At 37.4% G+C, this 22,173-nt stretch overlaps 2 protein-coding genes across 2 annotated transcripts; both read right to left on the bottom strand.

Annotated features, from left to right (window-relative positions):
* Nucleotides 1–628: 628 nt before the first annotated feature.
* Nucleotides 629–11,481, bottom strand: mfsd14a1 (major facilitator superfamily domain containing 14A 1). The gene is made up of 12 exons (XM_067396430.1): nt 10,706–11,481; nt 7,787–7,882; nt 7,502–7,564; nt 7,295–7,422; nt 7,008–7,122; nt 6,706–6,924; nt 5,790–5,903; nt 5,578–5,649; nt 5,358–5,470; nt 5,071–5,168; nt 4,840–4,994; nt 629–2,674 (listed from the first exon to the last, which is right to left on the bottom strand). Exons 1-12 carry the CDS (start codon nt 10,781–10,783, stop codon nt 2,468–2,470), a joined length of 1,458 nt encoding a protein of 485 aa, XP_067252531.1. The 5' UTR covers nt 10,784–11,481; the 3' UTR covers nt 629–2,467.
* Nucleotides 11,482–13,996: 2,515 nt separating this feature from the next.
* On the bottom strand, nt 13,997–20,642 carry abhd14a (abhydrolase domain containing 14A). The gene is made up of 5 exons (XM_067398792.1): nt 20,508–20,642; nt 19,886–20,157; nt 17,672–17,787; nt 16,832–17,067; nt 13,997–16,751 (listed from the first exon to the last, which is right to left on the bottom strand). Exons 2-5 carry the CDS (start codon nt 20,155–20,157, stop codon nt 16,569–16,571), a joined length of 807 nt encoding a protein of 268 aa, XP_067254893.1. The 5' UTR covers nt 20,508–20,642; the 3' UTR covers nt 13,997–16,568.
* Nucleotides 20,643–22,173: the final 1,531 nt, after the last annotated feature.

Here is a 22,173-nt window from a genome sequence, read left to right on the forward strand (position 1 = left end):
CATTTGTTTATAAAGCATACATTTGTATTTTTTTCGAAAATGACCAATCGTTTTGCTAGATAAGACCCTTATTCCTCGTCTGGTATTGTTTAAAGCCCTTTGAAGCTGCACTGAATCTGTAATTTTGACCTTCAACCGTTTGGAGTCCATTGAAGTCCACTATAAGGAGAATAATCCTGGAATGTTTGCATCAAAAACCTTAATTTCTTTTCAGCTGAAGAAAGAAAGACATGAACATCTTGGATGACATGGGGGTGAGTAAATGATCAGGAAAATTTTATTCAAAAGTGGGCTAATCCTTTAACTCACCTTTTGCCAAACAGTTGGAGAGCTGCCATTTCATATTCTCTAATAGTGCTATTCAATCAATTGGCTTTTTTTATTGAAGGTATTAGGATTAAAGTGCTTGATAACAAACTGACTGTGGTTTGCTGTGTAAAGCTGTATATATATTGTGTGTACATTTATATTGTATTTATGGTTTAATATAGTAAACTTTGTAATCTGTTTATCATGGATTGCAATTTTAGGTGAATAAATGAATAAAATCAAATTTGCAGAAAAATTGTTCGCCTTTTCACTATGGAACTAAAGTATTAAAAACAGACAAAACAATTGCTCATACAGCAAAATATTTAACTTTTATTGTAAAGCATGTTTAGATACTTTGTGACATATTTACATATTGGTCGGTCAAAAAAACAATACACCATGTTAAAATTTATAATGACGACAACAAAACCACAGAACATTAAAAAAAAAAAGCACACAGTATTCTGAGACGAAGAGAATATATTACAGGAAATCATCTCATAAATATCCAAAGCACACAACTAATATTACAGATGAACTCATCTGTCTTACGTCAATAAAATATAAATTTGGTCAAATGTATCTTAAAACAAGCCATTCATCTTGTCTCTATGAAAACCAAAAATATAGAAAGGCCACTGGCAAATTTCACCTCCTTTTTTCTCAAATGTTACTTTGTCAGTTGGCATTTACGAAGTGTTTTGCGTAAACGTACATATTTTTGTAAAAGAATGATTCTACACAAGGCCAAAGCGAATCCAGACATATGACACGCCATGTATTTCAGTTTCACTATTGGTTTAGAGTCAGCTCTACCGTTGTTTTCTGAAACTCAACTCGCTCAATTGTACAAGAAAGGCTGACGCTGATCAGATCTCGCAATTGGAAATTTCAAGCATCACTTAAATTCACCAGTTCCCATCAACAACACAATTTAAGCTGGGGAAGGCACCATTGATTCTAAGTGGTATAAAGAAAACAGGCATCAGCTTAAACATAAACAACAAACAAAAAAGGAACTCTGAAGCCGTACCACAATCATTCCAATGCAACGTTTGTTTGTCAATGTCTGAAACTGAACTCGGTTAAGGCCATTCACTTGGAAATCCGTACAATTATGTGTTATGTTCCCTAAAAAAGGTCACCGGGCCTCAAGAACAACAAGCGAATTTCATGAATTCCAACAAAAGTTTTACAGAAATTCGCTCTGCTTAAATTCTTATACAAACAAAATGGTCTCGTAAAGAGTTTTACAAACAATTTACATCATTCAACTCCAATTCCTATGAATGGTTATACGGACGATTCGTTCAGCATGAATTCTTACAAATGATTTTACGACTCAAATTTTGTAATTAGATTTATGAATTATTTACCAATCTGTTCCACTCAAAATCTTACGAACGATTTACACAAACTCTAAAAAGCTGAAATTCTTACGAATGGTTTTACGAATGACTTTCTACACAAATTCTTGCAAATAGATTTAGGAAATGATTGACACCATTGTTTATCCGTTTTAAATTTTTACGAACAAGTAACATAAGTTTGTGAATTCTTGCGAATAGCTTTACAAGCGATTTGTACAAATTCGATCCGCTTGAGTTTCACGAATGAAGCCTGTTGTTTGTATGTATGCAAGGATGTTCTCGCTAGGCCCTTCTGATAAGGGGAACACACTGTGTTCGGAAACATTCCTGACCGGGTTAATGTCCCTGAGTGAGCTATGGTAATGAAGAAACTAGACAGTCGGAAAAAAAGAGCAACATAAAAAGAAAAGAAAAAGGCAAAAAAATAATAATAATAAAAAGAATAAATACAAGCCATTGCAATAGTGCCTTTGGACAGAACCATCGTTAAATATATGTTCTTCTATATACATTTCTTTTAAAAAGTGGTGCTCTATTCATGATACAGCAGGGACACCCAGTCTCAATCATTGAGACTTTCCTTCCAGCAGAGTTCACACACCTGTCTGTAATTTTCACTTAATTAGCGAGTTCAAAACTCTGCAGGAAGGTAGAGCTCTAGGTGCAAGACTGAGCGTGCCTCCGATATATAGCTTTACGTTTCAATAAATGACAACAGCCTCCATGCGCAGTTCGTTTGTCAATGTAAGGGGGCGTGGCCAATACAGCCACATCAAAACTCCCAATCACACGTTAGTGTCCTGTAGGAGGGGCTCTTTGGCCTCTCCGGGTGGGTGGGGACTGTGCGGGTGCCCGTGGGGTGATGTGGGCTTCTTCCAGCTGCCCGCACGAGTGCCAATATGGGGGTGTTCGGGAATGAAAAGAGCCACCAGGAGAGCCAGCAGCACAGAACATGCGCCGAAGAGGAACGGCGGCCCTGGGATTATTGCACTCTGTGAGGGGAACACAGTTAACACAAAGTCAAGACCTTTTCCCAAAACGTGCTATTTACACACAAATGTTTGTAACATGAATATGAACAATGACTTTTGAAAATGCATCTCTATGAACTCTTTCACACTGTGTATAAAATACTGTGACGATTCACTCATTTTCACATGTTGAGGCTAGAATGAGTATGAATTGTTTGGATAGCAAATTTTTTGCAGTTTTACTGACGATTTACACAGATTTGTTCTTCTTAAATTATTGCAAATAGATTTATGAACTATTTAATTCTTAAGAACGGATTTACACAAATTGGTATTCCACAGTTCCTTCAAGTATCCAAATATTTTTTTTTTTTTTAAATATGCAGTTTTTTACATTTCGCACAAATTGTTTCTGCTTAAATTCTTATGAACGGTTATATGAACAATTAACAACGTGTTTTGCTTGAATTCTTGCAAATAGTTTCACAAACTATTTAAATGTTTTTCTCTTAACTTAAGAATAGATTTATAAAACAATTTACACAAATTTGTTCAGCTTGAATCCTTGAAGTTTTACAAACTATTTATTCTTCTTTACTTCTTAAGAATGGTTTTACGAGCAATTTATACAAATTGATAGGGATGCACCGATGCCATTTTTAAGGACCGAGTACGAGTACTGATACTTTTTTTCTGGTACTCGCCAATACCGATGCCTATACATTTATTAATTTCTTTTTTCTTTTTTTTGTGATGTTGCAGTTTTCCAAGCACAACACAGTGAGACTAAGGAATGCAGGACAGCTACTTTTTTATTACTCCAATGAAAAAAAGTAATTTTTATGTGCTTGTCACAAACTTAAAGCACAAATTTCACAATGTCCAATAACCTTCAAAGCGCATAATTATTAAAGTCATAATAAAAAAATCAAGTCTTTTTTTAACCTGCATTTCAAAAAGTGCTAAACAAATATTACAGAAGAAATGTTTATAACATAACACTGTGAACCAATGTAAACACAACCAGATTTCCCATGGTGGAATATGACCATGATATGAAAATTTTTATTTCACTATATTATATATATATTTTTCATTTAACATCTTTTGTTGTTTTATTAACATTAATGACAGACAAATATTTAATTAGGCTACTCTCCCTTTAAGATCGAATCCATGCATGTAATATACTGACACATATCCTGTTTTTACCCACCCGTTTGTGTCCACTTAAGCCATAAGTATTTACATGAGATACTCCACACAATGGACATTCTGACAACTATTTGTGCATTTGGCCATTCAGGCGCATGGAGAACTGATTGCGTGCTGTCAGAGAGAACGGGGATCGCGCGCAAGAAGGAGAGAGAGAGCGCTTCTGGTCTGTCATTCTGCGGGATTTGCATGCAGTTCGCAATGTGTGGGTTGTCATCATTAATTTTAAAGTATGTTCACACTTCTGAGGCTGACATTGTTTCTGCTGCTGTTACCGGTGTCTCTGTGCACGGAAAATTCTGTCAGTTACGTCACGTGAGGTATTGGTCTTTGGTTTCGGGGGTATTTTTACGAGTACGAGTACATGTACATGAGCTTGGTATCGGGCCCGATACTGATACATGGTATCGGTGCATCCCTACAAATTGATACTGCACAATTCCTTCAAGTATCCAAATATTTTTTAGAGAACAATGAAAAATAGGCAATTTTGACAAATTGGTTCTACTCAAATTTTTACAAATGGTTCTACGAACAATTAACAACAAACTCATTCTGCTTGGATTGTTTTTTTCAGGCATTTAACTTTTTTTCAGAGAATAACAAAAATGATTCATATTTACAAAGAATTTACACAAATTGGTTATGCTTCAATTCTTACGAACAACAATTAACAACAAAAAATTTGATTTAAAACTAATGTATTCTGTTGACTTGCGGAGGCTAGGTTTTGTTTTTAATGGCAATTCATTCAGGTATCCATCCTTTTTTCAGAGAATTATGAAAATCATGCAATGCCACGAAAAATTGTTGACAAGTATTTTATACTTGAGTGTTGTTTAGCTGCTATGGACTTCTGCATTTTAACTATAGCATCTATTATAAAAAACTAGCTATTAAAACAAACCTGAAAACAACATAAACATCTTTCAACATAGTTCAGTTAAATGCAATGACGTGCGGTAATATACCTGTTGGCGGTGATCAGGGTGATGCCGTATATCCGGGTCTTTCTCTGGAACTTGGTCCAACTCGACATGAAATATGTAGAAGATGAAACCGTAGAGGGCCGGACCCAAACCATTACACAGCCCACGGATTCCCGTAACCATACCCTGACCCACGCCTACAGAAACAAGAGCTTTAGCAGTCGACCCTAAAGAATAAACCTGCATATGTAACTTCAATTCAAGAACACCTACCTTGTTGATCCGGATCGGCTGTGCGGGAAATCAGGGCACTTACAGCAGGGAAAGTGATACTAGACATGGCGGCAACGGCTCCAGCTGCCCACATCATCCTGGAAGTTAGGAACGATGGATTGGACATTCATTAGTAAAGAATCATTAACAGTTGACATTATTCTTAAAGCAACAGTTTAACTAAAAATGAAAAAGGCCATCATTAATGCCATTATTCACAAAAAAAAATATGACTTATTTTAAATGTTTCAATTTTATATTTTATCACATTAGGCTTTTGGTCTTACCATGGCTCAGATCCGAACCCATACCAAGCGAGTTGCAGAATCTGAAATCCCAGGCCCAGCAAAATTGTATTCTTGTTCCCGATGGAACGCATGAGTAAACTTAATACTACAGTCTACAGGAGAAAAGAAAAGAAAAAAAATCACATTCAATATCATCCCTACTATAAAACGAAGAAGTAAAAATATTTTAAAATCATTTCTTATCATGTATCTTACTGACCTGTGCAACAATAGACAGCAATCCTAGAACAGCGATGAAAGCTGCAACACTTTCAGGTGAAAATCCCATTATCTGGATAAGAGGATAAAACTTTACGACCCTGTTCGTTATCAGGATTTCAATAAAACAGACTTGACCCACTAAACACAACTAATTAGTAACGGAGTTAAAGATTAACCACAGAGATAAACGAAATCTCTCTGTTGACGAACCTGTTGCAGATACAGGAAGAAGCTAGAGTATTGTCCAGCTTCGGGCAGATATGACAGGAACACTGTTATACAGATGAGCAGAACTGTCGAGTCTTGACCCACCTTTCTTAGAGACTGTAGACAGAAACAGATTACTGTTTACAACCAAACTGTGTGTGAAGTGATTTTTTTTATTGTACATGCTCATTACTCCGATTTTTAAATCTAATGCCTATTTAAAATTAATATTTAAAAATTATATTTAAATTATTTAACACTGCAAATGTATTCCTTTAGAATACTATTATAATGCATTTTAAATGACTGATTTTAGTTTTAAGTGTAATATCAGCCATTTATCAGTTTATTGGCCTAAAAAATAATTATAAAAATCCGCATCAGGTAGGATTTTAATATCAATCCATCCCTTTTTGTAAAGGTATTGCAACCATGTATTGACACGTGCTGTACTAATACAGCTTGAGACTGTTCGATTTGCATTCATCAGTGTGCTTTGAAACCACATTTAACAGCCTCTCACGTGTGTCTTCTAAAATTTACAGGAACACATTAACCAATCAAAACCAAGAATAATGTGGTGGAAACTTTAACAGGCTTCGCAGGAACTCTTCAGAACAAACCACGTGTGAAACTTCCATATATGACATGCGCAAGCAGCGTACAGATATGATGCAGCTTTCAAAAAATCCATTATGTCAACACCTCAAAGTGTGGGGGATGAAATGGGTGCAAAAAAAAAAAACTTCCCTATTGAAAACCACACAGGATATGGAGGGTGTTGTGCCATTCTCCCTTTTTAAAATAAACATTTACAGCAACATTAATGCTGAAGTTACTGCATTTGCAGTGCATTTAACACTGTGAAACAAACTGATATTAGTGTACCAAACAAGTTCAAAGAGTTAAAACTACTCACAGCAAAAGGGTCAGCTTGTTCCCAAGAGATGGGGGCGCCCCAAGACGCTGGCCTCATCTTTTCTGGAAGTGACTCGGGCACGGCCACTAGGATAAAGCAGATGTCCAGCATAGCGATGGCAGAAGCCAGAACCACTACCAGAGTGTCTCCATAAACCTGACTCAGATACGCGCCGATGGCCGGGCTGATCACGAGACTTGCCGCAAACGTGGCAGAGACCTTTTGAAAAAGGCACAGACAGGTTTAGTGAAAGATAGAGGGGCGTGAAGAGAGATGATGACGTGTTGATGGGTTATACGCACCATGCCGTAAGCCATACTGCGCTCATGCTCTTGAGTGATGTCGGCCACATAGGCGAATATAACCGAGAAGGTAACGGCAAACACTCCAGATACAGAGATAACGGCAAAGTACCACCTGAAACACAAGAGGAATGCTTGTAACATGAACAAACAATGAACAATTGTATTTTAACAAAAATTTTTTGTTAATTGTTAGATCATATTAGCTAATGCGTGAACAAATGAGACCTTATCGTAAAGTATACAAAATATTTTGTTTTGTGTCCAAAAAAAGAAACATAACAAACCATGGGCTGATCTTCATTAAAGGAATTGGAGCACACGTGAAGAACACTGTGAGTAAGAGAAAGGACTTCCTTCCCCACACGTCTGACAGAGCACCAATCAGAGGAGCGCTTAGAAACGACAGCAGACCCTGCCAACAAAAGCATCAGTTGATGAATTATGAACTCGACTCTAATAGGTCTCATACAGGAAGACATTAAAGATGATACCTTAACTCCCTGAATCAAGCCATTCATGAGAAACGTGTGTTTCGGGAATGTTTCATGAAGAGCCTGCAGTCACATGACACAAAACAACATCAGTTATGACGCCAATGCAAGTGTATTTTGAACTTTTGTACATGATCATGTTACACAATATAATAACAGGGGCATACAAAGGGTTTCTAAACACGACAGTAAGTCACTTGATATGAAAATGAAATCTTGCTTCCATTAAGATGTTTTTCTTCATACAAAAACAATCTAATTTCTGTTTAAAACAACGCGACTTACTCCTAAAGTAGGTGCTGTGAGCAAACCCCAAGCGAAGAACTCCAGAAATATGACGATAACGGCATGATAAACGCTGGGGGAACCGAAGCCCTGAGGCTGGAGAGAGAAGAACCAGAGGTGAAGAACATGTGAAGAAATCAAAGAGCATTATTACACATCCTTAAAGCTGCAGTTTGTTTTTTACAACAGATAAGGGCTGTTTGTGGCCTAATCCCTCAAACCAGAGTAAGACTTTTATGCAATTTTTTAAGGTGCCAACCACTGCTGATTCTGGCTGCTGTAGGCAAGATAAAACTTATCCAAAAAGGACGTACTGAAAAGTTTTTCCTTTGCATATGTCGCATACAGACATTGACAGACAGCAGCATACAGACAGCAACATTGTCAAAACGATCCCCGTTGCTGTATTTATTTAAAAAAAAAAAATTTATTATTATTTTATATTTAAATTTAAAATTTCTGAAATAAAAAAAAGCAGTCTACAATTTTTTAAAAATAAAAACCAAACAAAACTGATCTTGACAGCCAGTAAACAAGACAAAAACTTATACATTTCTGCCATCATTTGTGTTTTTAAGCATTTCAGACACATTTTTTTGATCAAGGGCCTATTTGTAAAGAATTGGCTTTTTCAGGCAGTATTGTAAGGTTACATTTACACAACATCGATGTACGAAAAACTGAAGAGTTTTTTCTTTGCGTTTTTCACGTACAGACAGCAACGTTGTTAAAATGATCCCCGTTCACAGGGATCAGCAAAAACGACTAAAAAATGCTGTATTATTCATGCCAGGCCAGTAGATGGCGATGTTACTCTGTAAAGAAACACTATGTGCCTATAGACTGAACGTGTAACATGCATGCGCATGACGTAACCGTTTTCACAAGTTCGCGTTTTTGTAGTTTACACAGAGATGATAATGTATAAATAAACTTTCTCTCTGAAACCAGTTTTCAAACGTTTGCGTTTTCAGGCCCCAAAAACGCTGTTGTTGTGTAAATGGCCGAAAGTCATAAAAAGTTTTCCATTTTTAGTTGAAAACAGTGTCATGTAAATCTAAAACGGTTTTCAGTAATTGAAATTAAGTGGAAATAAAAAATATATAAATATTAGATTGAAAAACTTCAATGAAAAATAGAAATGCTGCTTTGGCAACCAACTGAAGTCAAACAAGTTTTAAGGTGTGGTATGTAATATTGACAGCTAGTGTTTGAAATTCTGCAGTCCAAATTCAAAATATTTGGAGAGGGTTGTTTCTCCCGCCCCCTCCTCCTCAGACTCGACGCACATGCGCATTGCCAGATTGAGACTTGGGTAAAGTTGGCTTTATATTCGCACATTTGGACATCCGTATTCAATAGCCTTGTTAATCACACTACATTGGACATTCAGTGGACATTCACAAGTAAATATGCCATTAAAACTATACGTGCCTATTTTGATCGACTGTGAAAAATGTTGTAAGTTGGCAATCGTTGGTTGTCAATATCATGTCGCTGCTTAAAATTCACAAACATTAATTTATTGCACATTTATTGGAAAGTCTGAATTTATCAGAAGTCTGAATTTATCAGAAGTCTGAATTTATCAGAAGTCTGAATTTATCAGAAGTCTGAATGTGCGAATATAAAACCAACTTTACCCAAGTCAGATTAAGGACATGCAACATAAGCAAGCGCAATTGACAATGTAAAACGAGAAGATGATGAGTATGCTACTGTTCATAAACATTTTTAGATGGATGGCGAGGCTTTTTTGGCAGAATCTGCGATATCTGACCTAGTTCACTTGCTGGCTTCCATGGCTACAATACGCTATGTTTTTCGCCAACTGGCAACCCAGGGTGTCGAAATACTATTGGGTAAACTGATCACAGAGTCCAAAACAAAAACAGATATTCCGACATGGAATGCACATTTCAAAGTGTAGCATTCCAGAGAAATGAGTATGCGAATTTAACATGTTTTCTAAATCTCTGCAAACATATTATGTTATTTTTATGCTTTAGTACAGTCAAAAAAAATTACAGCACCTTTAAGCTGAAGTACTAAAATTATTAAATCAAAGTGAAATAAAATAACAAAAGGGCATAGCAAAATTACTAAAACTGAAACTAAAACTAAAAAAAGAAAACTGAAAATGTAAAAGGCTAATTCAAAACAATAATAAATATTTTAATAGTATAAAAATAAATACTAAAATAACACTTTCAATATATACACTTCATGACAAATACATTCAGATATCAGATTCAGACTAAAATGAAATTACAAATATGAAGTTTCACATTTCTACCCTTATAAATAATACTGTGGCGGTACTATGACAATAACATTGTGGTTTGATTTATATGATGATGTTGATTGATTACCATATTCATCTAACTTACCATGTTATTTACCTCAAAGAACAGCATAAAATTAACATGGGATGGTACCACGCAAAAAAAATGGTAAATCTAAGGCTAGCAATACAACATTTTTGTACTACTTTTTTTTTTATTTTTTTTTATCATAAGTTAATTATATAAATTAATCATTTTCGTATATATGTGTTTTGTGATAAAAACTAAAGACATTATTTTATTTGCAGTCATGACAGATGAGCTGGACAGCTTTAAACACCCTTAATGTGTCATATAACCATCTAAACACTGATATTATCACGTATATAATGATTTAAAACGTTAATCTTAATATTTAGGCCTATGCGTGCAGATTTGATTTATTGGTAATTACAGGAAGTAAACGCTGATGTTTACAGCCATGATGAATGACAGATTTGAAGTTACAATCCTCCAGAATATACCAAAAACATCACTCTTTCAAACATTAACAAAATAGTTATGTATATGTCTACTTAAGATCTAAATCTTCGTGTCTACGTGTTTGTTGTGGTTAAATCCAGCAGACACTCACCGTTCCTCCATCCTTGATGATGATTTTCTTCGCCAGCAACAAACTGCGATTCACTCGCTTCTTCTTTTTCTGGGTCATATTATCATCCTAGTTCTTCTCACTAGGTTAAAATCGGGTTCGTTTTAACGTAAACGCATGTGCATGAAAGCGGAGCGGGATATAGAGGAGGGAAGAGGGGGGAATTTTAGGAATTTTGGTCTGTTTTCCGTCCATTCAGTTTCGCATCATGTACACAGCAGCCATTTTCCCGAAGAAAGACGCATGGTGGCGTGATGACGTCTGCATCATTCGATTCCGCCTGGTCACGCCCGCACTCAAGGCGCACACGTGGTCAAAACAGGAATATACGAAACACAAACACAAAGTAAAAACAAAACACGTGTAAAAAGCCACTAAATTATATTTTATGATGACCTATATTTGTTATATAAGCTATTTTAATATTTTCCTTTTAATTTTAGCTTAATTTTTACCATTTCCCTTTTTATTTTTTTGAAGTTCACTGAAACTATATTTATTATATTTAACATGTGTAACCAGAAATCACTACTGTACTTCTTATTTATTTATTTGCATTTGATAAACTTTTCCTGCGTCCAAAACACATACTGAATAGCTAAAAAAGTATGTTCTGTATAGTATGGATATGAGTTAGGCCCTGTACCAAATGGCACCATAAACCTTCACGGTCTTCCTCTGAGTCCGCACTTTCACGACGTAATGCAGCTTTGACTGCCGGGTAAATTCCTCTGCGTAGCTCACAGGCCCTGTCCCAAATGGCACACTTCATGTGCACTTTCGGTCTTGTGGACTTACAATGGCCGCTGCATGACTGTACACAAGACCGTGGGGTGTCCCATTCGTCATTTAAAGGAACACTACACTTTTTTTGAAAATAGGCTAATTTTCCAACTCTCCTAGAGAGTTGAATTTTTACATTTTTGAGAGTTGAACAGTTGAATTTTACCATTTTCGAATCCATTCAGCTGATCTCCGGGTCTGGCAGTACCACTTTTAGCATAGCTTAGCATAGTTCATTGAATCTGATTAGACCGTTAGCATCATGCTTGTGAGCACCCCCTTTACACTTGGGTAAAGTTGGTTTTATATTCGCACATTCGGACTTCTGATAAATTCAGACTTTCCAATAAATGTGCAATAAATTAATGTTTGCGAATTTTAAGCAGTGACATGATATTGACAACCAACGATTGTCAACTTACAACATTTTTCACAGTCGATCAAAATAGGGAAGTATTGTTTTAATGTCATATTTACTTGTGAATGTCCACTGAATGTCCAATGTAGTGTGATTAACAAGGCTATTGAATACGGATGTCCGAATGTGCGAATATAAAACCAACTTTACCCAAGTCCCCTTTACGGCTGCTATGCACTCTCAATGCGCACTTCTGCTGAGCCCGCAAGACTGTGGCCCTGTCCCAAATGGCACCCTAAACCCTCACAGTCCTGCTCTGAGTCCACACTTTCATGACGTAATGCCACTTTGACTGCCGGGTAAAGTCCACTCGCAGTCTTGCGGGCTCAGCAGAAGTGCACATCGAGGGCCCATAACAGCTCACGATCACTCTTCTTTAAGCTTAAAGTAACACCACTTTTTTTGAAAATAGGCTAATTTTCCTACTCCTCTAGAGTTAAACAGTTGAGTTTTACCATTTTCGAATACATCCAGCCGATCTCCGGGTCTGGCGGTACCACTTTTAGCATAGCTTAGCATAGTTCATTGAATCTGATTAGACCGTTAGCATCTCGCTCAAAAATGACCAAAGAGTTTTGATATTTGTCCTACTTAAAACTTGACTCTTCTGTAGTTACATCGTGTACTAAGACCGACGGAAAATGAAAAGTTGCGATTTCTAGGCCGATATGTCTAGGAACTATATTCTCATTCCGACGTAATAATCAAGGAACTTTGCTGCCGTACCATGGGTGCAGCAGGAACAATGATATTACGCAATGATATTTTGAGCGAGATGCTAATTGTCTAATCAGATTCAATGAACTATGCTAAGCTATGCTAAAAGTGGTACCGCCAGACCCGGAGATCAGCTGAATGGATTCGAAAACGCAAAAATTCAACTGTTTAACTCTAGTGGAGTTGGAAAATGAGCCTATTTTCAAAAAAAGTGGAGTGTTCCTTTAAGCTTAAAGAAAAGTGCTTGTGAGGGCCCCCCTTTGCGGCTGCTATGCACCCTCGATGTGCACTTCTGCTGAGCCCGCAAGACTGCGAGTGGACTTTACCCGGCAGTCAAAGTGGCATTACGTCATGAAAGTGCGGACTCAGAGCAGGACTGTGAGGGTTTAGGGTGCCATTTGGGACAGGGCCACAGTCTTGCGGGCTCAGCAGAAGTGCGCATTGAGGGCGCATGGCAGCCGCAAAGGGGGCCCTCACGAGCACCCTTCTTTAAGCTTAAATGACGAATGGGACACCCTACGGTCTTGTGGACTTAACAGACTTGCGCACGCAGCGGCCATTGTAAGTCCACATGAAACGTGCCATTTGGGACAGGGCCTGTGAGCTACGCAGAGGAATTTACCCGGAAGTCAAAACGGCATTATGTCATGAAAGCGCGGACTCAGAGGAAGACCTTGAGGGTTTAGGGTGGCATATGGGACAGGGCCATACTCATATCCATACTATACAGAACGTACTTTTTCTTTAAAAAAAACGAAAGTGCACATGAAGTGTGCCATTTGGGACAGGGCCTAATATGTCCAGACGTACTATCAGCCATGTTGTTACGGTCATGTGACCTACCAGCAGTTGCATCGCTTCACTGCCATTCATAAATCCTCTCCTGGGGCCTCATGGGATAGTAAAGTGTCCAGTGGATGCACACTTCAGAATCTTGTTGGTAGTAGGTGATCTGGGTACTTTTCGCCTACTGTTTTTTGAATACTATGAAACTGGACATATTACTCTGTTGGCATACTGCTTTTCGCATACTATATAGTGGGAAAGTATTCAATTTCAGACACAGGTGCTGAATTCGGATCCGCATACTAGTATACTACTACTACAACTTTTACCATTTCTTTCAATGGAAGAAATAGTAAAAGTAGTATGCTAGTATGCAGTACTGAATTTAGCAAGGGTTTGACTTGATTTAGTGCACTTGAACATTGAAGCCCTAATAGCATTCCCATGAATAAGCCTGCTAAAATGGAGTGGTTTTAACTACATTACAGATGACAGACAACTTACGATTTTTGGATGTATCTGGTATCCATTAAATCACAAAAGCAAAACATGAATGTTAATGAATTTTATTTTGCACTGAACAAAAGCATGTTTGATGGTTCTACAGTACCATGCACACAGGAATCTGAATTCAGTCCCAATGACAAATCCCTTCAGGTTTAAGATTTGGGATGTCAGAAATATTCACAGGTCAGAGGTGCCTCACTGTCCTCTACAACATATTCATATTTACAAGCTATAAAAAAAAAGAAAATAATAAAAAAAGACCACAGCACATAAATACCACACATATTACAATTTGTGTCATGTAGAAGATTTAAGCAATAAATAATAAATATGAAATGAACACATACATTTTTAGGTCTAGGTATGTAATACCGCTATCATTTAATGAACACCTTTTTTTTCCTCGGCAGTCTCAGTAAATTCTCTTTTATTGCGAGGACTACTGCCAGTACAAATCTGACAACCGCTAATAATAAAAAACTAAATTTACAGGCATGACAGGCATCAAATACTGAAACCTTTCTATCTATTTTTGAGCATCTAAAACCATATGGTGAGTCATTCACACATTAACATGCTACATTCAGTGGTACGTATGTGCCAACTGCTGGTGTGAACACTCTTCACTCAATGATAAAACAAACATATACGAACCGAAAAGGAGAAATACCGTTTTCTTCTCTGAGATGTTCTTGCGGGATTAAAGACTCCAGTTTCCTGTCAAGCGCATTTGAGATGGAGGGTTATGACAATGATTTTGGCATTATGTGACTCTTGCTGTTACAGGAAAACCGTATTATAAGAACAACCCTCAGACAGGAAACCATGGCAACCTTATTATAGGAACAGCACAAGACCAGAAAACAGTTACAGGAACAATCCTCAGGGTAGAAGCCATGGGAACCATGTTATTGAAGCAACTGTCAGTCTGGAAACCATGGCATCTGATTTACAGGAACATTTCTCAGACTGGAAACCATGGCAACCATGATTTTGCAGCAACTGTCAGACTGGAAACCATGGCAACAGTGTTATAGGAACAACTGTCAAACTGAAAACCATGGCAACCAGATGTTACAGGAAAACCCTAAGATTATCATAACAAAAGCATTACAAAATAACTACCAGACTGGAAACCATGGCAAATGAATTACAGGAACATTACTCAGACTGGAAACCATGGTAACTGTGTTACAAGAACATCCGTCAGACCAGAAACCATGGCAACAATGTTACAGAATAAATCTCAGACTATAAACCATGATGACAATTGTGTTTCAGTAACATCCCTCAGAAAGGGAGCCATGGCAACTCTTATCGGAACAACTGTCAGACTGGAAATCATGCCAACTGTGTTACAGAAACATCCCTCAAATCAGTAACTGAGTTACAGGAACATTTCTCAGATTGGAAACCATGGCAACAGGTTTACAGAACAACTATCAGAAAGGAAACCATGTCAACTGTGTTACAGGAACATCCCTCAGAAAGGAAACCATGTCAACCATGTTACAGGAACACCCATCAGACCAGAAACCATGGCAACTGAGTTACAGGAACATTTCTCAAACTGGAAACCATGGCAACAGGTTTACAGAACAACCCTCAGAAAGGAAACCATGTCAACTGTGTTACAGGAACATCTCTCAGATCAGAAACCATGGCAACTGAGTTACAGGAACATTTCTCAGACTGGAAACCATGGCAACAGGTTTACAGAACAACCCTCAGAAAGGAAACCATGTCAACTGTGTTACAGGAACATGTCTCAGATCAGAAACCATGGCAACTAAGTAACAGGAACATTTCTCAAACTGGAAACCGTGGCAACAGGTTTACAGAACAACCCTCAGAAAGGAAACCATGTCAACTGTGTTACAGGAACATCTCTCAGATCAGAAACCATGGCAACTGAGTTACAGGAACATTTCTCAGACTGGAAACCATGGCAACCAGGTAAGAGAACAACCCACAAAAAAGGAAACCATGTCAACTAAGTAACAGGAACATTTCTCAGACTGGAAACCATGGCAAAAGGTTTACAGAACAACTATCAGAAAGGAAACCATGTCAACTGTGTTACAGGAACATCCCTCAGATCAGAAACCATGGCAACCGAGTTACAGAAACATATCTCAGACTGGAAACCATAGCAACTGTGTTACAGGAACACCCGTCAGACCAGAAACCATGGCGACAGTGTTACGGAATAAACCTCAGACTGTAAGTCATGATGATTGTGATTCAGGAACATCTCTCAGACTAGAAACCATAACAACCTACAGGCAGGCCGTTACAGTAAGAACAGTAATAACAAGAAGGATCCATGGCAAACTAATAAAAGGAGATGCTTACAATCTACAAAAGAAGCTTTACTATAGTAATACTGCAGAAGATTTGTTTGTTTGATATATTAACATCTCATCTCTTGATGATCGGGCAGGGAAATTATAAGGAGTGAGTTGATGTGGATGGATAGATTTGTGATAGAACGTTCCGGTGTGGTGTTAGGTTTCAGGACTGGTTTTACAGCTACTCAGCAGTCCTGTTCATCATTTTCTTTTCTCGCGTCTCTCTTCTTCTAGTAGTCTCTTTCCACACGATGGTTTGACTCGTTCTCACGCGTTCCGTCCCTCAGTCGAGCTTGCTGAGGAAGTCGAGCAGAGCACGGTGGAACTCGCGGGGTTTGTCCATGTAACAGGCGTGTCGTGCTCCCACCAGCTTCACCACGCTGTGATGGGGCAGCTGAATCAGGTTCTTATGCGATTGGGCGCCCAGGTTAGTGTCTAACTCCCCATATATGATCAGCGTTGGAGTCTGTCACATAAATAGGAAGTGAGAATTAAAACAAGTCAAGGAATTCCTAAGTGTGAGATGATTAGAAAGAAATACGGCACCTGGATGTCGCGGTACTGCTGTGGGGTGATGCCGCGGGTGCCCACGGGGGCGATGGGCACAAAGCCGTGCAGCTGGGCGCTGTGTCTCTGGAGGAACGGCAGGGCGTAATGGCCGCTCATAGACGGGCTCAGTAACACCGGCGCTCGCACGCCCAGAGCTTCCAGAAAACGCTTTAGCAGGTCCACGCGGCTCTGATCCGACTTTACCGACTCAGAATCTGGAGAGTTCCCGAAACCTGAGGAGGAGCAAGTCAGTTCAGTGATCTGCGTGATTATGGATAAATTGAGAATCACAATTTATTTTGTTTAAAATAGAAATCACGATTCTGAATAGACAACTAAACAATACAATATATTTTTAAAAATATTTTATTAAATTGAATTAACTATTTATAACTATTAGTTTGAGTGAATGATTCAATGACTCACTCATAAAGACTTCACTTGTTTCATTACATTTTTGGACGAATATTTTGAATGAATGATTCAATGACAAATTAATTTTTTAACAGTCACTTGTCGCCACCTACTGGTGTATCAATGTAATTGACAATCTTTATTTGAAGCGTCAAAAAGGTGATCTACTCTATTTTGATCATTACCGTAGACATCCAAACTATGAACTTTATTCCGGTAATTCTGTGATAATATGAATTATTGTAAAAGAGAAATCATGATACTGTGTGGTTGTGTTTGTGAAGCTGTTGACATTTAGGAATAAGATCGCAATCTTTTAACGATTAATCGTGCAGCTCTATTTATGTATTCAATAAATGAGAAATTTACAACATATCAAGAACATTAATGAAGTGAATTATTATAAGTTTACAAAGCTCATACCGGGCAGGTCGAGCGCGAGGGCCTGGTACCCGTTGGAGGCCAGCAAGCTGAGAGTGCCCAACTCCTCCCAGGTCTTAGAGGTGAAGGCCTGACCATGAAGCAGCACCATCTGCAGCCTGATAGAGAGAAGATACAGTTATTGAAACTCAGCCTAATAATAGATCATATGGAATCAAAGTATTTCTTTGCAGACTTGAGCAAGTTTGAAAATGACCACAATTCATTATTGTTAAAGTCAGTAATGACAGATCTTTTCTTCCATATTGTGACATAAATGGATTACCAAAAAATTATCTGAAAAAAAAAATAAAAAAAATAAATAAATTTAGGACAGGGATTTGGTTCTATCCATTGGTTGATTGGATGGATCTGAATACGAGCTTGCAGTTGATTTTAAGAAAGGGGCGGGGTTTATGTGGACTAAATAAATGAAGAAGACTGGTATACGTCACCAGAGAGAGGTCTGACGCTTCATCAGAACATGTAAAATGTTGATGAAAAATTCCCATATAAAAAACAGCAACAAAAATAACATGCATGGATGAATTGTTCACAATAAGATCAATAACATGCATTTAGAAAATAAAATATTGTGAATTTCCATTTCATGCTGATGTTGGTAATGCACAGTGTGAGTTGTGCTTCATACATCTCTACTCTACAGACAAAAAAATAATAAACCTTTTTTGCATGCAAAATTTCACTATTGTGACCACACCTTTACAAAAGTCTATGGAGCAAGGTATGGAAGTTTGTTTCTGGCACAGAATAGAAAAAACTTAAAAGGCAACTTTTTTTCACAATTGTAAGTTTTTATCTTGCAATTCTGACTTTATATGAATTGTAAGATACAGGCCTGGTTTCACAGACAGAGCTTAGCCTACCAGGATTAGGCCTTAGTTCAATTAGGGCATTTAAGTAGCTTTTATAAAATGTACCAAAAAATGAAAATCATGTAATTTATTCCTCAACCTCATGTCGTTCGACACCTGTAAGACCTTCATTCATCTTCGGAACACATATTAAGATGTTGTTGCTTAAATCTGATAGCTCAGTGAGGCCTCCATAGATAGCAATGGTACTTCCTCTCTCAAGATCCATAAAAGGTATTAAAAACATTTTTAAATCAGTTCATGTGAGTACAGTGGTTCAACCTTATAATAAAGCGAAGAGAATATTTTTTGTGGGCCAAAAAAACAAAAAAAAAAACGACTTTTTAACAATATCTAGTGATGATTTCAAAACACTGCTTTGGAGCGTTATGAATCTTTTGAGTCGAATCATGATTCGGATCCCATATCAAACCGCCAAACTGCTGAAATCATGTGACTTTGGCACTTCAAACCACTGATTTGATTCGTAAAACTCAGAAACTTCATGAAGCAGTGTTTTGAAATCGCCCATCACTAGATATTGTTAAAAAGTTGTTTTTTTGAAGCACCAAAAATATTCTCGTCGCATTATAATATTAATATTGAACCACTGTACTCAAATGAACTGATTTAAACATGTTTTTAGTACCTTTATGGATCTTGAGGAAGTACCATTGTTGTCTATGGAAGCCTCACTGAGCCATCGGATTTAATCAAAAATATCTTAATTTGTGTTCTGAAGATGAACGAAGGTCTTAGGGGTGGAGAACGTCATGAGTGTGAGTAATAAATTACATAATTTTTATTTTTGCGTGAACTAACCCTTTAAGATGTGTCAGTACAAATTACTTTCAGTTAAAACAGCTCAAACAGGCATTTTAGTGTGGGACTAGACTTAAGCCTTGTCTGTGAAACCAGGAGTATCGTGGAAAACAAGACACGACTGCCTATTTTTAATTTTTAATTAATATTAAATAAAAGTACTTTGATTATTTTGCTTTTTACTTGACTTTATTTACATATGTGACCTTGAAGGAATCCAAAAGCAATCAGATTACATTACTTTCATATCGTGGTGCTTGGATTACTTTACTGAATAAGTAATTTGTAGCTGTAACGGAACACATTAAAAAATAACCTTGATTATTCATTATACAGTAAGCGATATCACAGTAACAGGCTATAATGTATATATTCTGGTACAATGCCTTGCCAGATTTAATATTCTATACAATAGAGCTTTTCAATTAGGCCTATTACGTAAATGTGTTTATCTAGGCATTTCACTACAGCTATTATATAAACCATGGAATTAAATTTGAATTATAAGGTGTAAAGTCACCTGGGCAGTATCTGTCGTCCGGCGCTATCCACAGGTAGAGCCTCCCTGAAGAAGAGCGGCGGGTCCCCGGGCAGCTGTCCGGTCCTGACCGTGATGTTGATGCTGGATGGCGGCGGCGGAGGAGAGGCGGCGATGAGTCCCATCCGCTGCTGCACCTCCAGAGATGGCTCCATGCTCCCCTGCCGTATGGAGGGCAGCAGAAGATACAGCAGCACTGTAGCCAGTAACACCAGCCCCAAAACCACCAGACGGTTGCGGAAGAAATTCATCATCTGCATGGAAACCCATTTAATTACAGCAGCTTGAACATTCACACTCATTTTAACAAGATGACACGATGAAGACCCATTAATCTCATTAATCACAGCAGATTAAACCCCCAGACTCCATTTTAACCGAAGGACATTAAAAAAACTATACTAAAAATATCTTAAATACATGATTGAATATATAAAATACTTGCATATTAAAACAAAGTATTCGTATTTATAATTTGTAGTTAATGTATAAATGTCTACATCTAAAAACGTCAATCAAATAAAGTGCGCAGACGTACTGAAGCTACAACCAACCAGCCGATATGTACAACACATAAGAGCTATGTCGCGCTTTTAGTACGTACCTAAAAAGTATAAGAAATAATGTAAATATCCAATAATCGATGAATGCCTGAAAGTTTGAGATAGATCATAATTCGCATGTAGTGACAGTGGAGCAGCGTTAATGCGTCACACACAATAACAGTTCCGTGTGGAAACACGCGAACGTGTGCGACGGTTCCGATTGTTTATCGTGTTCATTCCTGTCTTCATTCTGATGTGTTGTAAAATTATATCTCATAATATTATGGCATGTTACTACGCATTTGGAAATTCACAAAGCCTCTAAGTAGACATGATGATGGGGGAAAAAGAAAAGGGAGGAAAAATTATATTTCAATACTTTTGTGTTCCCTCGAGATATTTGCGTTCGTAAGTATAAAACTTTTTTGATGGAAATAATATGAGATAGGAGGGAAAACTATATTTAGTATAGTATAGTATTATCATTATATATGCAAGCCAACGCAAAAGCATTAAAAAATTATAATTTTCCCTCACATATCATATTTTTTCCCCTTAGTGGAAATCGTTACATTCAGTAAATTATACTAATTAATAAGAAAAGTTAAGAAATATAATCTTTGTATTACAAATATTGTCTTTTTAGCATCTAAATGTATTCATTTTAATATACTATGTTATAACATAGGCCTACCAACTTTGTTTTTTAAAAAAAGTAGGTGTTTTAAACAGTAATACCATGTTTTTAGACAATGGTTCTGATTGTTTGTTGTGTTCATTCCTGTCTACTTTCTAATGTGCTGCATTATTGTATCTCATAATATTATGGCATGTTACTACACATTTGGAAATTCCAGGGACATATTCCCAGGACACACGCTCTCAAAATAATATGGAAATAAGATAGGAGGGAAAACTATACTTCAATGTTTTTGCGAGCGAATGCATATCTCATATTTTTTCTATAACTATGTCCCCTTAGGGCTCAGTAGAAATCTGTGTGTATGAGACAACATTACTTTACTATAATAACGCTAAATTCAGTAAATTATACTAATTAAAAGGCCTAAGAAAAGCTATTTTTAGCATCTAAATGTATTCATTTTACTATGCTATGTTATAACATATAGGCCACTTTTGTTTAAAACAAAAAAAAAAGTATCAAGGTGTTTTGAACAGTAATACCATGTTTTGCAGGGTATACAGTAGGACTACCAATTGAAAACAGTAGACCTATTAATATATGATAAGCTACTATTACTGTACTATGGAACAATTTTGGTAAAATTTCAACAATAATTTGACTAGAATAGAAAACAAAGCAATGGTAACTGTTTTCATTTCTATTCTTTGTGCCATTGCATTGTTCAAACCGAGCCTTATGTAATATCGCACCGATGACGTATTCACTAAGACATGTGGGTTCCATATTGCAATGTGATTCCCAACAGCCTGAGCCACAGATTCCAGTATTATTCACACATACTCTACCAGAAAACACACAGAAGATCCTAACGGAAGGCCCCGCTGGGGGTCCGAGAAGAGGGGGGGAGAATAAAAAGGAGACTGGATGTCTGGTTCGAGTTATAACACAAGGCATTCTCTGTGCTGCCAGCCCATAATGTTCCCTCTGGCACCGTCCTACAGCCCCCTTAGAAGTGGAACAGGACCTAGAAAACAAGAAACCAAAGGGTGGAAAGAAACTCGAGGAAAAGTGAACTAGCT

This window comes from Chanodichthys erythropterus, chromosome 10 (genome assembly GCF_024489055.1).
Source record: "Chanodichthys erythropterus isolate Z2021 chromosome 10, ASM2448905v1, whole genome shotgun sequence".
NCBI classification, from domain to species: domain Eukaryota; kingdom Metazoa; phylum Chordata; class Actinopteri; order Cypriniformes; family Xenocyprididae; genus Chanodichthys; species Chanodichthys erythropterus.

Coding starts and splice junctions, on each gene's coding strand:
- mfsd14a1 (XM_067396430.1), bottom strand. CDS start 10,783: ATGACCCAGAAAAAGAAGAAGCGAGTGAATCGCAGTTTGTTGCTGGCG. Junction 6,925..7,007: donor GCAGTATGGCTTACGGCATG/GTGCGTATAACC, acceptor CTTTTTCAAAAG/GTCTCTGCCACGTTTGCGGC. Junction 5,904..6,705: donor AACAAGCTGACCCTTTTGCT/GTGAGTAGTTTT, acceptor TTCTGTCTACAG/TCTCTAAGAAAGGTGGGTCA.
- abhd14a (XM_067398792.1), bottom strand. CDS start 20,157: ATGATGAATTTCTTCCGCAACCGTCTGGTGGTTTTGGGGCTGGTGTTA. Junction 17,068..17,671: donor CCTCGCGCTCGACCTGCCCG/GTATGAGCTTTG, acceptor GCTCCTCCTCAG/GTTTCGGGAACTCTCCAGAT. Junction 16,752..16,831: donor AGCAGTACCGCGACATCCAG/GTGCCGTATTTC, acceptor TTTATGTGACAG/ACTCCAACGCTGATCATATA.